The sequence below is a fragment of the Pongo abelii genome, chromosome 6 (genome assembly GCF_028885655.2).
Source record: "Pongo abelii isolate AG06213 chromosome 6, NHGRI_mPonAbe1-v2.0_pri, whole genome shotgun sequence".
In the NCBI taxonomy this organism is placed as follows: domain Eukaryota; kingdom Metazoa; phylum Chordata; class Mammalia; order Primates; family Hominidae; genus Pongo; species Pongo abelii.
In genome coordinates, this window is record NC_071991.2 from 114637376 (window position 1) to 114655673 (window position 18298).

General features: G+C 37.6%; 1 protein-coding gene across 1 annotated transcript in view; it reads left to right on the forward strand.

The window, feature by feature from the left end:
* The window catches only part of CFTR (CF transmembrane conductance regulator), a 194461-nt gene that overhangs the window by 19568 nt on the left and 156595 nt on the right, over window positions 1–18298 (forward strand). The window contains 2 exon segments of the mRNA NM_001168545.1: window positions 6439–6549; window positions 11231–11339. Of these exon segments, the coding sequence (NP_001162017.1) occupies window positions 6439–6549; window positions 11231–11339 (220 nt within the window).

Here is an 18298-nt window from a genome sequence, read left to right on the forward strand (position 1 = left end):
TGAAATCTCTTATAGTTAAGTGAACAGAACAGTGTATCTAGGATGCTAGACTTTTTTTTCAAAGTTAGTTTAAAACTTATAAATAGTAAAATCTGTATGCCTTAGGGATCTCTGTTTGCTATCCCATAATGAATGATTAATTAGTTTCTGTTAGAAATAGCCAGAACTATTTCTAACAGATGCCATCCCCATCAAGCTACCAATGACTTTCTTCACAGAATTGGAAAAAACTACTTTAAAGTTCATATGGAACCAAAAAAGAGCCCACATCGCCAAGTCAATCCTAAGCCAAAAGAACAAAGCTGGAGGCATCATGCTACCTGACTTCAAACTATACTACAAGGCTACAGTAACCAAAACAGCATGGTACTGGTACCAAAACAGAGATATAGATCAATGGAACAGAACAGAGCCCTCAGAAATAACGCCGCATATCTACAACTATCTGATCTTTGACAAACCTGAGAAAAACAAGCAATGGGGAAAGGATTCCCTATTTAATAAATGGTGCTGGGAAAACTGGCTAGCCATATGTAGAAAGCTGAAACTGGATCCCTTCATTACACCTTATACAAAAATTAATTCAAGATGGATTAAAGACTTCAATGTTAGACCTAAAACCATAAAAACCCTAGAAGAAAACCTAGGCATTACCATTCAGGACATAGGCATGGGCAAGGACTTCATGTCTAAAACACCAAAAGCAATGGCAACAAAAACCAAAATTGACACATGGGATCTAATTAAACTAAAGAGCTTCTGCACAGCAAAGGAAACTACCATCAGAGTGAACAGGCAACCTACAGAATGGGAGAAAATGTTTGCAACCTACTCATCTGACAAAGGGCTAATATCCAGAATCTACAATGAACTCCAACAAATTTACAAGAAAAAAACAACCCCATCAAAAATTGGGCAAAGGATATGAACAGGCACTTCTCAAAAGAAGACATTTATGCAGCCAAAAGACACATGAAAAAATGCTCATCATCACTGGCCATCAGAGAAATGCAAATCAAAACCACAATGAGATACCATCTCACACCAGTTAGAATGGCGATCATTAAAAAGTCAGGAAACAACAGGTGCTGGAGAGGATGTGGAGAAATAGGAACACTTTTACACTGTTGGTGGGACTGTAAACTAGTTCAACCATTGTGGAAGTCAGTGTGGCGATTCCTCAGGGATCTAGAACTAGAAATACCATTTGACCCAGCCATCCCATTACTGGGTATATACCCAAAGGACTATAAATCATGCTGCTATAAAGACACATGCACATGTATGTTTATTGCGGCACTATTCACAATAGCAAAGACTTGGAACCAACCCAAATGTCCAACAATGATAGACTGGATTAAGAAAATGTGGCACATATACACCATGGACTACTACGCAGTCATAAAAAATGATGAGTTCATGTCCTTTGTAGGGACATGGATGAAATTGGAAATCATCATTCTCAGTAGACTATCACAAGGACAAAAAACCAAACACCGCATGTTCTCACTCATAGGTGGGAATTGAAAAATGAGAACACATGGACACAGGAAGGGGAACATCACACTCTGGGGCCTGTTGTGGGGTGGGGGAAGGGGGGAGGGATAGCATTAGGAGATATACCTAATGCTAAATGATGAGTTAATGGGTGCAGCACACCGGCATGGCACATGTATACCTTTGTAACTAACCTGCACATTATGCACATGTACCCTAAAACTTAAAGTATAATAATAAAAAAAAAACAAAAAACTTCGGGGTCATTTTCCTATGTCACTATTCCTGTAGAAGACCATTTCTGTTAACTGTATAATGTTCCATAGAAAATGTTTATAGTATAACATAATTCTACATGGTTAAAAAAAAAAAATAGCCAGAACTAGGCTGGGTGTGGTGGCTCAAGCCTGTAATTCCAGGACTTTGGGAGGCCAAGGCAGGAGGATCTCTTAAGCCCAGGAATTTGCAACCAGCTTGGGCAGGCTGGTGAGATCCTATCTCTACAAAAACAAACAAACAAAGGACAATAAGAAAGAAAGAAATAGCCAGAACTTTGAACAAAATTTCTAAGTAGACCAATGTAAAATCTGTCATCAATATGTAGTGGCTATGAATGGAGGTTATGAATGAAGGTGAAGGATGAGATGAACTAGAGGTGAGAGGAGAAGACAGCAGCGGCAAGTGAAAGGCAGAGCCGAGTTTACTGCTTTTTGGTTATTCCAGGTGTGTCTGCTTTGTCTCATGAAACACCTGGATGATCATTGATTTCTAGCGGAAGAAAAGCTGAAAAGTCCTTACTGTGCATTTAAACATTCTAGGTTTAATATACTCAGGGTTTTTCAAAAGAGAGGGTGGCTGGAGTTTTGCACTAACTAATATTTCATAAAGTATCTAAGTATAGATGTCTGGTTTTTTTTGTATTTCTAAGACTGGCTTGAGGTAGGCATGGAGAATTCTTTGTTGGGACATAATTTTCTTTCTTTCTTTTTTTTTTTTTTTTTTGAGACGGAGTTTTGCTCTTGTTGCCCAGGCTGGAGTGCAATGGCACAATCTCGGCTCACCGCAACCTCCGCCTCCCAGGTTCAAGCAATTCTCCCGCCTCAGCCTCCTGAGTAGCTGGGATTACAGGCATGTGCCACCATGCCTGGCTAATTTTTTTTGTATTTTTAGTAGAGACGGGGTTTCTCCATGTTGGTCAGGCTGGTCTCAAACTCCTTACCTCAGGTGATCCACCCACCTCGGCCTCCCAAAGTGCTGGGATTACAGGCGTGAGCCACCGCGCCCGGCCTGATGGGACATAATTTTCATTCAATTTTATTGATTTAACCTCACAAAATAAAATATTTCCTTAAGATGACTCTGTGGTCATTATTGGGCAGCGTAAGCTTAATGGATTTTAATTATCATAATTTACCTTAAACCCAATTTCTATTTCAGGATATAAATAGAGGTTTATTGTAGTGAATCTTCCAGGAAATACTAAGTGATACTAATAATTATAGATGTTGAACTTAAGTCTTTATATTACTGAATTTGTTTGGTTTGATGATGCTAGGCTATGGCATTCTTGCTAATCAAAACGATGTGTCATGGTGTAACATAACTTATTAAAATGGGCACAGATAACACAGCAAGCTTTTTATAAAAGCAGCTCACAAACTGTGTTACTTTGAACTGAACTGGCCATTTATGGGAATGGTCACTGGGTTGTAGATATGGACCAAAAGAGTTACGTTTATATTTTTTAAAAGAGATTGAGGAGATTTATTTTTAAATTTCTTGAAAATGCCTTTTTTTGGTATGGTATTGACAGTGAAATTCTGCTCATTTGTAAATATCGTGTCATATTTTAATAATTTCAAACATATTGAAAATGCAGAATTTATTAATAGTGGGAGCACATTTTCCTTTTTACTAAATGTTCTACAGGTTCTTTTCTTTCCATCCACACACAGTGCCATTACCCTCATTCTAAGCCTTTCAAACATCTGGCAGTAAGTGATCTGCTGCACTTAGCTCTTTCCAGCTGAGCTGATTTTTAAATTTTCAGAACATTTGTGAGCTAATTGTTAAACATGGCCATTATTAAAAATTAAATTATTTCAACTTATAATTAAATAAATTATATTAAAACAAAAGTATTAAAAACTCAAAAGTTGGCTGGGCGCACTGGCTCATGTCTGTAATTCCAGCACTTTGGGAGACCAAGGCGGGTGGATCACCTGAAGTCAGGGGTTCGAGACCAACCTGACCAACATGGAGAAACCCTGTCTCTACTAAAAATATAAAAAAATAGCCGGGCTTGGTGGTGCATGCCTGTAATCCCAGCTACTCGGGAGGCTGAGGCAGGAGAATTGCTTGAACCCAGGAGGTGGAGGTTGTGGTGAGCCGAGATTGCGCCATTGCACTCTGGCCTGGGCAACAAGAATGAAACTCTGTCTCAAAAAAAAAAAAAAAAAAAAAAAAACCAAAAAAACAAAAAACAAAAAGGAAACAAACAAAAAAAACCAAAAGTTATCACTTCCTAATTATTTTACATTTTACTATTATCTATGCTATTAAGGTTATTTGCCTTCATTGTATTTGAAAGGTGGACTATATTCTATTGTACTTTCATTGTACTATATTCTAATATACAACTGTGTATTCCTTCCCAACTCTGTGTTCAATGACTTTATATTTGGTTGCTTTAAAATGGTGATGATGAGAATATTTATATCATAGAAATTGGCAAATGCCGTAAGTCAGTTTTTGTTTTTGTTTTTGTTTTCCGGAGAGGGGATTGTTAAATATTTGCCTGCATGCAACACCACTACATGCAGTCTGCTATCTTTTGTTCTTCCTGCTTTCAGGCTCCTCTCCCAGCTGTCTGTCTAGCACAACCCAGCATACCAAATTTTCTTAAATAGGGAAAGCTGAACATGGTAAAGGAATGAATGAAGTCAAAAGAATGTGGAAAAATCTAGGCTTTGCCATTTAGTAAAGTTTAGCATCTCTAAGCTTCCATTTCTTTATCAATAAAATTGGGCAATGATCCCTTTCAGTTCTACCCATTTAAGAAGATTTTCAAATGAAAACCACAACCTGCTCATGTTTATGAAGGCACTTTGGAAAGTGCTAAATACACAGTTTTTTATTAGTAGTAAACACTTCACCTTTTCACTTCTTGTCTTTAGTTTACAAGGGCTCATAATCTAAATTATGTCATAAATTGCTGTCCCAGATTTTTTTACAGCCTAACTGCCACCTGTATGTTCGACTTTCCTTCTGTTCTTTATGTTAGATACTGGGATAGTATGCACCAGGTGGGTGTGCCATCACTTTCTCAGATGATGTCCACTGAAGACCTTGCATGATCATGGCATTCATTTTCCTGCTGTATTGAGACTGGCCTCAACTATTTATTGCTCTCCAGGAAAAATTACAAATGAATCAGACTGGGCAATGAAGGCTAAACCTAATTATCGCTGTTTGTTAAAGACAGCTCTTGTTAAAATGCAGATATTGCAAATTAATGGAAAAAATATGACATAGTAAACCATACTCACTTATTAATATCTTAGTAAGGAATAATTGATGAAGTTACTTAACCTTAGAGCCCTAATTCAGTTAAGTTTTAATGAAGGACAAGTTGTAGAGATATCGAGAACCCAGGGCAGGCGCCTACTGAAGAAGTTCCAGACCAAGGAGGTATAAAGAAGGACCTGGATCCTTAGGGTGGGAGCAGTGAGGTTGGATATGAGGGCCACCTGCAAAGTTTTGCCCCAGAACAGTGTCAAAATGTTTGCATTTGGCATAGCCCTTTCTCTTTTTGTTCTGAATGGCTTTGCTAGAATATCTTTTCTATTATGAATTTATCTTGCTTCTCAGATATTGCTAAAGCACTCCCTTTTGAATTTTGGTGCTTTAACATGTTTTTGATACATTACCGAATAAGGTCTGAATGACACAAATTTTAGAACTCTCCAGAGAAAAGAAAGATGCTGAGGGAAAAAGCATAGGTTTGGGGCTCACTAAATCCCAGTTCAATTCCTTTCTTTAATAAATACATTTAATTTTACCTGAGAAAGCTCTCATGCTCTCGAATTTTATTTAGAAATTTCTCTTTGTACATGATTGATTTCACAATCCTTCTTCTGCCTCCTCTTCTATTTTTTTCTTTCTAGATTTTCCTATCTTTATGAAGATTATTCTGCCTTATCCTCAACAGTTAGAAACAATATTTTTGAAAATCACTAGGGTATCCTGCATAGTGGTTTCCCATGCCAACTTTACTAATTTCCATTATAAATTACTATTTATTGATGCCTAGAGGGCAGATGAGTGTAGCTGCTGTGGAGTGAGGAGACAAAACATAAGAAAGTTATGATCCTACCCTCAGGTAATGATTCAGACATGATAATTAAGTCAACAAATTGATAGAAACTAGTCACTAACTCTCTGGCTATAGTCATTCTTTCAATGAATAGCTCATTACTGAGTATACTGTGCTACAGTAACAAAATTATATAAGGCTGTTCTTTAAGTGTTGATTAAGTGCATGTCTTATTCAGAGTTTTTTTGTATTTGAAATGGAAGAGGCTGGACTTCAGTAATTTGGTATAAACTGCTAGTATATGATTATTCGGGGGCAGTTATTTTTTAAAGAATAATTTAAATACGGAATGTTTAGCAGTTTGTTTTTTCCCTGGGAAAAACCATACTATTATTCCCAATCCCTTTGACAAAGTGACAGTCACATTAGTTCAGAGATATTGATGTTTTATACAGGTGTAGCCTGTAAGAGATGAAGCCTGGTATTTATAGAAATTGACTTATTTTATTCTCATATTTACATGTGCATAATTTTCCATATGCCAGAAAATTTGAATTGTTTCAGATTCCAAATCTGTATTGGAGACCAAATCAAGTGAATATCTGTTCCTCTTCTCTTTATTTTAGCTGGACCAGACCAATTTTGAAGAAAGGATACAGACAGCGCCTGGAATTGTCAGACATATACCAAATCCCTTCTGCTGATTCTGCTGACAATCTATCTGAAAAATTGGAAAGGTATGTTCATGTACATTGTTTAGTTGAAGAGAGAAATTCATATTATTATTTAGAGAAGAGAAAGCAAACATATTGTAAGTTTAATTCTTATATTTAAAAATAGGAGCCAAGTATGGTGGCTAATGCCTGTAATCCCAACTACTTGGGAGGCCAAGATGAGAGGATTGCTTGAGACCAGGAGTTTGATACCAGCCTGGGCAACATAACAAGATCTTATCTCTACACAAAATAAAAAAGTTAGCTGGGAATGGTAGTGCATGCTTGTATTCCTAGCTACTCAGGAGGCTGAAGCAGGAGGATTACTTGAGCCCAGGAGTTTGAGGTTGCAGTGAGCTATGATTGTGCCACTGCACTCCAGCCTGGGTGACAGAGCAAAACCCTGTCTCTCTAAAAAAAAAAAAAAAAAAAAAAAGGGAACATCTCATTTTCACACTGAAATGTTGACTGAAATCATTAAACAATAAAATCATAAAAGAAAAATAATCAGTTTCCTAAGAAATGATTTTTTTTTCCTGAAAAATACACATTTGGTTTCAGAGAATTTGTCTCATTAGAGACCATGAGATGGATTTTGTGAAAACTAAAGTAACACCATTATGAAGTAAATTGTGTATATTTGCTTTCAAAATCTTTATATTTGAATACAAATGTGCTCCCTGGGAAGTCTTAAGGTATTGGCTACTGGCTATCAAACAAATGTAAAAATTGTATATTTTTGAGTACCTATTACATGCCAGGTAGAATATCTCCTCTCAGCCACTCTGAGTGGAAAGCAGCATTATCTCTATTTTACAGAAAAGCAAACTGAGGCTCAGAGAGATGATATACTTTGCCAGTTAATGAATGATGGAACCATGATTCCAGCTGAGGTCTGTATTGCCTTGCTCTCTAGGAATGGTAGTCCCCCCATAAAGAATTTCTCAGTTTCCTTTCCAATCAAAAGGTTAGGACCCTTTTGATTGCCAGTGACAGAAACCCAATTAACTAGCTTAAGTAAATAAAAAGAAGAAATTTATTGGCTCATGAACCCTGAACTGTGTGAAGACCTAGGTGGAGAACTGGCCTTAGGAACTCAATGGGACCAAGGACTCAAATGCCACCTGGTGGCATTTGCCTTATGCTGGTTTTATTTTCTCAGACCGGACCAGCTTTCTACATAAAGTGGGTCCCTGAACTCTTTGCTCCTATCTTTAAGGACCACGAAAGAAGGAGCCCTTTGTCCTTGGCTAAATGTGAAAAATCCCAGAGACTCTTGAGTCACAATGCTTACCCCTTGGGCCACTCATAGTCTAGAATGAACTAGGCTGAGTCTCATGCCAACAGCACAGGCCTGATGCCAGATAAAAGGGAGAGTGAAGGGGGATAAAAGATAAGACATAGCTACTAAATTATTGCACCAAAGTAAAAACATTGAGTTGACTTGCAATTTGTTTCTTTTAATTAAATTCATTTCCTTTTTTTTGGCATTTTGAAGGCAAAGTAATATATTAAACTTTATTTTTATTGATTTTATTCAAAGAATTAAGCTAGTGGGAGTAGCAGATTCACACTTCTAAGATCAAGGGCCAGCTTCTATTATTGAACACTTGGTGTGTGCAAATGCCATGAGGTAGGGATACTTTGTTTTGTTTTTTATTTTTTATTGGGTTCGATCTCTTTTTTTATGATGTATCCCCAAGTGCCTAGAATAGGGCCTGGCATATGGTATATACTCAATAAATATTTGTTGAATGAATCCATGATGGAATGCGAAGTGGCTAGCATTACATAGAAACCTGTAGCATTGCTGGAGAGATAAAATATATAAACATAATCCATTGCAGGTATATTGACAAGTTCAAAATAATATAATGGATATTGAATATCTAAGTGTTTGTTGTTGTTGTTGTTGTTGCTGTTGTTTTTGAGACAGAGTCTTGCTCTGTTGCCCAGGCTGGGGTGTAATGGTGCGATTTTGGCTCATTGCAACCTCCGCCTCCCGGGTTCAAGTGATTCTCCTGCCTCAGCCTCTCAAGTAGCTGGGTTTACAGGCACCTGCCACAACGCCTGCCTAATTTTTGTATTTTAGTAGATGTGGAGTTTCGCCATGTTGGCCAGGCTGGTCTTGAACTCCTGACCTCAAGTGATCCGCCCACCTTGGCCTCCCAAAATGCTGGGATTATAGGTGTGAGCCACTGTGCCCAGCTTTGAATATCTAAGTTTTAATTGGATGCTGAGGGAATGATTAATCAGAGTAGGGCTGGGTTAATTGAAAAATGTGATGCATTTGTATTTATGGCCAGATAGAGAACATGAATCTGAATTTGCAGAATTATCTAGCTTAACATTTTTTTCTTTCCAGTTTTCACTGTATCCCCCACGTTGATTCAATTTAAAAAAATATACCTATTTTACTTCAATTCAACAATGCTATGCCAGTACAAACCCATACATTCTATTATTTTCGTTTTGTTTTGTTTTTGTATCTCTTCACCCTGTTACTTCTTTTCTTATAAAATTGGTATTTGAAATTTATTAAAATATTTTGGAAGAGTGACATACCATTTTTGGTGCGTTGTACCTCTGCACTCTTGGGAAGTGACCCTGGCTTCACATTTCATAACTGCCTTGTGACCATGGCCCTCAAGTGGTTGCCAGATGGTTGAAGAACATTAACCTATCTGGCTCAATTTTGTGACCATGGATTGAATCCTCTACATAACTGCAGTGTGCAAACCACACATCCATTCCAAGACTGTAGTCAGGATATGAACTTTTTAAGAATAAAACTTCTTCCCTTCTGATCTGGGCCTGGTATGTGGTCCTACTAGAACCACATCACCCACTCTTGGTGCTAACAATTTGTGGCACCAAGTTGTTCAAGTTTCACCCATTAAAGACATTCCCCGACCTTGCCTTCTCCTCAGGTAACTACCCCATTCTTTTTTTTCTTTCATAGCTAACATTCTCTGCTCTCCTGGTCTCTCTACTTCACTTTCATTTACATCTCAGCTCCTGAAGTATGGTTTCCACCATGTTCCTAAAACTACATTGCCCAGGGTCACTAGAGACCTCTTATGAAATATAACGACACCTTTCTACATTACTTCGGTGTGGACCACTTTTTCACATTGAACCCATTTTGTTGGTTTATGTACACACCCCTTCCTTGGCTTTCCCATCTGATCCATTTCTCCTTTGATGGAGAAGGTGAGTCTGCTCCATATTTAGCTTCTTACTCTGAGTAACCAAATGTTATGGATGGGAGGTTAGCTCTCTGTGTGAGAGAAAGGTGGAGAAGAGTGTGGGGAGGAAAATAGATGGGAAAAGGTAATTAGGCTTTATAGAAAGGCTCTCATTAGCAAGCTTCTAGGGGATGCCAAGATCCATGCTTAGAGATTGCCAGGCTTGTCTTCAAATCTCAGCTGTATATTACTCCTTTATGTTTTTTGTTTGTCTGTATTGTTTGTTTTTGAGACAGAGTCTCACTGTGTTGCCCAGGCTGGAGTGTAGTGGTGTGATCTCAGCTCACTGCAAACTCTGCCTCCTGGGTTCAAGCGAATCTCAGTCTCCTGAGTAGCTGGGATTACAGGCATGCGCCACCATGCCTGGCTAATTTTTGTAGAGACGGGGTTTTGCTATGCCGGCCAGGCTGGTCTTGAACTCCTGACCTCAAGTGATCTGCCCGCCTTGGCCTCCCAAAGTGTTGGGATGAGTGGTGTGAGCCACTGCCCCGGCCTATTACTCCTTTAGAGTGATTTGGAGCCATGTTTACTTATGGTAACTTGACAGTAATGAGAATAACCACTGATGAAACGTAAAGCCTTTGTCTAATTGTTTACCTAGTTCTTCCTTGTGGTTCATGAAATTTTTCATCTCTGTACAGTTTGAAAATTAAGATGATAATATTTAGAGATTTTTATTCCTTTGTGAAGAGAAAAAAGGCTTTCATTAACAGAAATCAGTGGCAATAACTTAATAAATACAATCAGCTGGTGTTCCTATAGTATTTAAAAGAAAACAGAAAGTTTACTAGATTTCAGCCAGTTTTCAGACTATTTACTGTCTATTCTTACTATAATAGAAAATATATAATTTGATCCTGTTCTCATTTTTCAAAGACCTTTACTCTAATAAATGATTTCAGTCGTTGAAAATGAAGTTTAATGATATTTTATGCCTCTGCTTTTAAAAACAAAGTCTAACAGATTTTTCTCATGTTAAATCACAGAAAAAGCCACCTGACATTTTAACTTGTTTTTGATTTAACAGTGAAATCTTGTAAATCTGCCACAGTTCTAAACCGATAAAGATCAAGGTATAAGGGAAAAATGTAGAATGTTTATGTGTTTATTTTTTCCACCTTGTTCTAAGCACAGCAATGAGTATTCGTAAAAGCCTTACTTTATTTGTCCACCCTTTTCATTGTTCTTTAGAAGCCCAACACTTTTCTTTAACACATACAATGTGGCCTTTTCATGAAATCAATTCCCTGCACAGTGATATATGGCAGAGCATTGAATTCTGCCAAATATCTGGCTGAGTGTTTGGTGTTGGATGGTCTCCATGAGATTTTGTCTCTATAATACTTGGGTTAATCTCCTTGGATATACTTGTGTGAATCAAACTATGTTAAGGGAAACAGGACAACTAAAATATTTGCACATGCAACTTATTGGTCCCACTTTTTATTCTTTTGCAGAGAATGGGATAGAGAGCTGGCTTCAAAGAAAAATCCCAAACTCATTAATGCCCTTCGGCGATGCTTTTTCTGGAGATTTATGTTCTATGGAATCTTCTTATATTTAGGGGTAAGGATCTCATTTGTACATTCATTATGTATCACATAACTATATTCATTTTTGTGATTATTAAAGGACTAGGAAATCTGGTGAATAGGTGTAAAAATATAAAGGATGAATCCAACTCCAAACACTAAGAAACCACCTAAAACTCCAGTAAGGATAGGTAAAAATCCTTTGGAACTAAAATGTCCTGGAACACGGGTGGCAATTTACAATCTCAGTGGGCTCAGCAAAATAAATTGCTTGCTTAAAAAATTATTTTCTGTTATGATTCCAGATCACATTATCTTACTAGTACATGAGATTACTGGTGCCTTCATTTTGCTGTATTCAACAGGAGAATGTCAGGAGACAATGTCAGCAGAATTAGGTCAAATGCAGCTAATTACACATATGAATGTTTGTAATATTTTGAAATCATATCTGCATGCTGAATTGTTTCGAAGAAAAATACTAAAAATTTAAAATATAGCAGCTTTAAATACTAAATAAATAATACTAAAAATTTAAAGTTCTCTTGCAATATATTTTCTTAATCTCCTACATCTCATCAGTGTGAAAAGTTGGACACCTGAAAATCCAGGCTTTGTGGTGTTTAAGTGCCTTGTATGTTCCCCAGCTGCTGTCCAATGTGACTCTGATTTATTATTTTCTACATCATGAAAGCATTATTTGAATCCTTGGTTGTAACCTATAAAAGGAGACAGATTCAAGACTTGTTTAATCTTCTTGTTAAAGCTGTGTACAATATTTGCTTTGGGGCGTTTACTTATCATATGGATTGACTTGTGTTTATATTTGTCTTTATGCCTCAGGGATTTAAACAGTGTCTCCCATAGAAATGCCATTTGTGTTACATTGCTTAAAAAATTTCAGTTCATACACCCCCATGAAAAATACATTTAAAACTTATCTTAACAAAGATGACTACACTTAGGTCCAGAATGTTCTCTAATTCTCTTGATAATTTCCTAGAAGAAATTTTTCTGACTTTTGGAATAATAGATCCATAATACATATTCTTATGGAAATCTGAAACCATTTGGGCATTTGGGGGTAAAAAGCATTTTATTAGTAAATTTAAATGAGGTAGCTGGATAATTAAATGTCTTTTAAGTTACCTTTGAGATGATTTTTTCTCAATCAGAGCACCACCCAGAGCTTTGAGAAACAATTTTATTCACAGCTTCTGATTCTATTTGATGTAATTTTTAGAAAATAAGTTTTGCTGGTTGCTTTGAATCAGGGTATGGAGTACAGTTTACTCTGATCCTATCATATAAATCATGTAAGTATATAACATTTTCAATAAGTAATTGTTGGATTGAAGTGAATGATATTTCAAGTAATTGTTATGTCATGGCCAAGATTTCAGTGAAACTCAAAATTTCTCCTTGTTGTGTTCTCCATTGCATGCTGCTTCTATTGATTGGTCTAATTAGAAGGCCCCTTTCTATGCTCTGCTTGGCTTGTAAAATAATTTATTTCTCTAGATCCCACCAACATAGTAGTTTCATGTATGCAAAAACACCCACCTAAATGTCAAAGTTTGTATGATACATGGACATATCTATAGAATATTTTTTGGTCTGGTGCATGCCAAAAAATAAACATGATATAGAAGAATGTAATATTTATTGAGTGCCTAATCTGTTCCAATTCAATATGAAGGTCTTTATGCAGATTATTTCACTTAATTTTCCTAGTAACTCCATGGAACAAAAATTATCTCTAATTTATATAATAGGAAGTTGAGCGCGAGGCAAATTAAGTAACTTTCCCAAAGTTACACATATGGTAAATTTGAGAGATATCCCAGTCTCTTTAGCTCCAAAGCCTTTGACCCTTTCACCATACCAGATTATGATTGCTATTAATATATAATTATAATTATAATGATTGTATTTAGGTGCTCAACAGAATGGTGACTCTAGTAACCAGCCTTGGTTCTGCTGAGCTTCTCTGCATCTTAGGAGACACAGGCTACAGAGCTTGAAGGCTGAGGATTCTTCCAGGGTCACTTCAGGGGCAAATCTGAAGAAAGTTCACAACTTTCTTCAGGACAGGAATCAATGAGATCTTCTCACTTACTTATACCCGGGGGAGGAACTGTATGAAATCCACCCAAGAACCAGTCATGCTAAGGGCCAAGCCTATAGACAAAAATAAGGGATAGGAGAATGGAATATGTATGGAGAAAGACTAAATTGTTCTTAAACTTCTCAAGCTTAAAAATATCCCAGCAAAAGAGGTCGTAAAAGCCCTTCATGGCGTATTAATTATCCATGCATGGGGGTGAGTGGAGAGGTACTCCTGAGCCCGAGGCTACAGCTTTGGAACTAGCAGCTCCTTTGAAGGGGAAAGCGTGTTTCCACCATCTCAACTCCTACTGATAACCAATGGAATATTGGTGAGTAAAGGATCCTGGGGGAAGAAGCAGCTGAAATGTGTATGGTGAGAAGGCAGAGAGAAGAATATTTATATTGAGAATGGCACAAGTGTGATGAGGCTGCAGGTTTTTCACCCTTGTCATAGAGAAAAAGCCACGCTGACACCATGCAGTTTTAAATAGTGAGAAATTTGCAAATTGTTAGGTCTTAAATAATTTAGATAACCATAGTGGCCATTCAGATTAGTGCAGTTTTTTCAGGATATCTGATCTCTTGATTTCATTCTTTTTGTCTCTTATAAGAGTAAAAGAGGGGGAGAAAATTTAGCCATTATAGTATTTCTCTACATTTTCTCCATCCTTTTACATAACTTACACCAGTGCCTTCCTATTTATAGTATTCTTTATGGATATTTCTTCTTTTCTTTCATTGAGCAAGGATAAATGAGCCAGGGATTCTTGAAACTACTGTTAACACTTCTCTTAGAAATAAATGGTCATACTTTCAGAATCTCTACACATTCTTAGTCCCTCTAAACAATGATAGTTGTGGCATAAAAATATTTGGTGGGTTTCAGGACTGATAGAGAAAAGTACTATAAAATTGCTGTTACCTGTGAAAGGTTAAAAAAAAAGGAAGTTGCATCATGAAGGAGCTAATCTTTCTGAAGTACTGCTGTAGTTTTAAATATTATTAGCTATGACTTCTCACCATTAACTATGCACTTGTTTTTTCTTCATCTGACTCAGCAGCCAGATAGATGCAACATTGTCTTTAACATTTAAGACTCCTAGCAAGCCCGGGCACGGTGGCTCACACCTGTAATCCCAGCACTTTGGGAGGCCGAGGTGGGCAAATCACAAGGTCAGGAGTTTGAGACCAGCCTGGCCAATATGGTGAAACCCTGTCTCTACTAAAAGTACAAAAATCAGCCAGGTGTGGTGGCATGGTGGCAGGCACCTGTGGTCCCAGCTACTTGGGAGGCTGAGGCAGGAGAATAGCTTGAACCTGGGAGGCGGAGGTTGCAGTGAGCCGAGATCGCACCACTATACTCCAGCCTGGGTGACAGAGCGAGACTCCATCCCAAAAAAAAAAAAAAAAAAAAGACTCCTAGCATGGAAGAGAAACTGGCTGTTGAAAACCTGAATGTGAGAGTCAGTCAAGGACAGTTTGAGGGAAGCCAAGTAGAGGGAGCTCTGTAAGCAGATTGGTGAGAGAATATGATTATACAATGCATTTATTATGATAAGAAATTCAGAAGCGTTCATTCAAAAATACTCTTGATTCCTAGGCAGCTCTGGGCATATTTCTACCAACAAATTGAGGCATATGTCAGTGCAGCCTAGGTCAGACTACCTTTTTTCATTAAACCTCACAAAATTAAAGGACATACAGGAGAAGTCCTGGTAGTCATGTTGCAGACTACAGTCTATATGGCAAAGGAGGATCTCTGTCCCTTATGTTTGGATAAAAACATTGGGTAGGCGTTTGAATACAAGTCTACTGCTAATATGGGGCTAAGGTCTTTGGCCCCCTAAAGGTTTGCTGAAAAATTACTGACAAGAGGCAGATTGATAAGAGGAAAGGCACATAAATGTATTAGACATGTATACATGGGAGCCTTCAGGATGAAGACCAACCCTCTCAGTGCAGTATGGAAGCTTGTATACCATCTTGAGGTTACAGAAAGAATGGGGGTTTGGATCTTTGTAAAACAGGTTTCAGTGGCAAGACAGGTTATGAGAGGGAGAAAGGAAGAGACTTGGGTAGCAAAGGGGGTCTTGTTTTGTAGGTAAATCCTTGGCAGCCCACAGAGAAAATAGATGGTGAATGTTTCTTTTCAGACCTTGGCAGGTGTCAGATTCTCAGTTAATCTCTCCTAGATTTGAAAAAAAAAAAAAAAAAAAAAAGGTCTAGAAAGGGAGAGCCTGGCTGCACTAACGCATTTTCTACAGATGCAAATTTCTCCCACAAAATACAGCTTTGCAGGTCCACTTCTATCTGCTGGGCCTGTGGCAACCATTTCAAAATATGTGAATGAAATATATGTGGGGGTAAACTGTTTTTATTTACTTCCCTAAAGAAGGGATGGTGTTCTCTCGGGAATTCTGTGCATAGAGAGACTGTGGCTTAGGCACTTTGATTTATGTATATCTCTTCCTGTGATTGGCTATCTAGGGACTGCTATCTCCAGCAAATCTTCTAAATGTCTGCCATGTAGAATTCCTTTCTCATCTTTCTGTCTCACCCCCTTATCTAGCTGCTTCTCTAACCCTAGAGTGACACTGCACTTCCCACAATCTCCTATGTCCTGAATATTTTACCCCATCCTAAACTCCATCTGTAACACAGCTGCACTTTCTTGTGCTGCCTACTGCATTGTACATCTTCCCCTTAGTTCCCATGATGCAACTCTGCCCTACCCCAGAAAATGTAATTTAATTGGTCTGGGATAAAACCTGGGACACTATCGTTCTTGAAATGTTCCCCAAGCAATTCTAATTATACAGCCAAGGTTGAGAACTACTTGTAGACAGGCATCAGCATGATCACTTAATGATTTGACTTTTGCTAGATCTAAGGTGAGGAAATTGGAGAGTGGTGTCCATAGGAAGAACTGTTTAATTTTTTTTATTTCTTCTTCTAAAAAAAAATCCAACAACAAGATACATGTGCAGAACATGCAGGTTTGTTACATAGGTATAATGTGCCATGGTAGTTTGTTGCACCTATTGACCCATCCTCTAAGTTCCCTCCCCTACTCCTTACTTCCCAACAGGCCCTGGTGTATGTTGTTCCCCTCTCTGGGTCCACCTGTTCTCAATGTTCAACTCCCTTTTATGAGTGAGAACACATGGTGTTTGGTTTTCTGTTCCTGTGTTAATTTGCTGAGGATGATGGTTTCCAGCTTCATCCATGTCCCTGCAAAGGACATGATCTCATTCCTTTTTATGGCTGCATAGTATTCCATGATGTATATATACCACATTTTCTTTATCCAGTCTATCATTGATGGGCATTTGGGTTGGTTCCATGTCTTTGCTATTGTAAGTAGTTCTGCAGTAAACATATATGTGCATGTGTCTTTATAGTAGAATGATTTATATTACTTTGGGTATTTACCCAGTAATGAGATTGCTGGGTCAAATGGCATTTCTGGTTCTAGATACTTGAGGAATCGACACACTGTCTTCCACAATGGTTGAACTAGTTTACACTCCCACTAACAGTGTAAAAGCGTCCCTATTTCTCCACAGCCTCACCAGCATCTATTGTTTCCTAACTTTTTAATAACTGCCATTCTGACTGGCATGAGATGGTATCTCATTGTGGTTTTGATTTGCATTTATCTGATGATCAGTGATGCTGAGATTTTTAAAATATGTTTGTTGGCCATGTAAATGTCTTTTGTGAAGTGTCTGTTCATATATTTTGCCCACCTTAATAGGGTTTTTTTTCTTGTAAATTTGTTTAAGTGCCTTGTAAATTCTGGAAATTAGACCTTTGTCAGATGGATAGATTGCAAAAATTTTCTCCCATTCTGTAGGTTGCCTGTTCACTCTGATGATAGTTTCTTTTGCTGTGCAGAAGCTCTTTAGTTTAATTAGATCCCATTTGTCAATTTTGGATTTTTTTGCAATTGCGTTTGGCATTTTCGTCATGAAGTCTTTGCCCGTGCCTGTGTCCTGAAAGGTATTGCATAGGTTTTCTTCTAGGGTTTTTATAGTTTTGGGTTTTACATTTAAGTCTTTAATACATCTTGAGTTAATTTTTGTATAAGGTATAAGGAAGGGGTCCAGTTTCAGTTTTATGCGTAATGGCTAGGCAGTTTTCCCACCACCATTTACTGAATAGGAGGTCTTTTCCTCATTGCTTGTTTTTGTCAGATTTGTCAAAGATCAGATGGTTGTAGATGTGTGGTGTTATTTCTGAGGTCTCTGTTCTGCACCATTGGTCTATATGTCTGTTATGGTACCAGTCCCATGCTGTTTTGGTTACCGTAGCCTTGTAGTATATTTTGAAATCTGGTAGCATGATGCCTCCAGCTTTGTTCTTTTTGCTTAGGATTGTCTTGGCTATATGGAGTCTTCTTTGATTCCATATGAAATTTAATTTTTTTTATTCTGTGAAGAATGTCAATGGTAGTTTGATGGGAATAGCATAGAAATTATAAATTACTTTGGGCAGTATAGCCATGTTCACGATATTATTCTTTCTGTCCATGAGGATGGCATGTTTTTCCATTTGTTTGTGTCCTCTCTTATTTCCTTGAGCAGTGGTTTGTAGTTCTCCTTAAAGAGTTCCTTCATATCATTTGTTAGCTGTGTTCCTAGGTATTTTGTTCTCTTTGTAGTGATTGTGAATGGGAGTTCATTCATGATTTGCCTCTCTGCTTCCTGTTGTTGGTGTAAACAAAATTCATTTCTTGTTCTTATTTGTGAAATTTTGGAATCAAGTCTATTTTCAAATTAGAAATTGCTTGTGATAATGGTTTTGCAACTTAGACTGGATATGAGACGATGAGATATTAGTTCTTTCATTCCTTTGTAGGAATATGGTGCATCTTGCATTCTT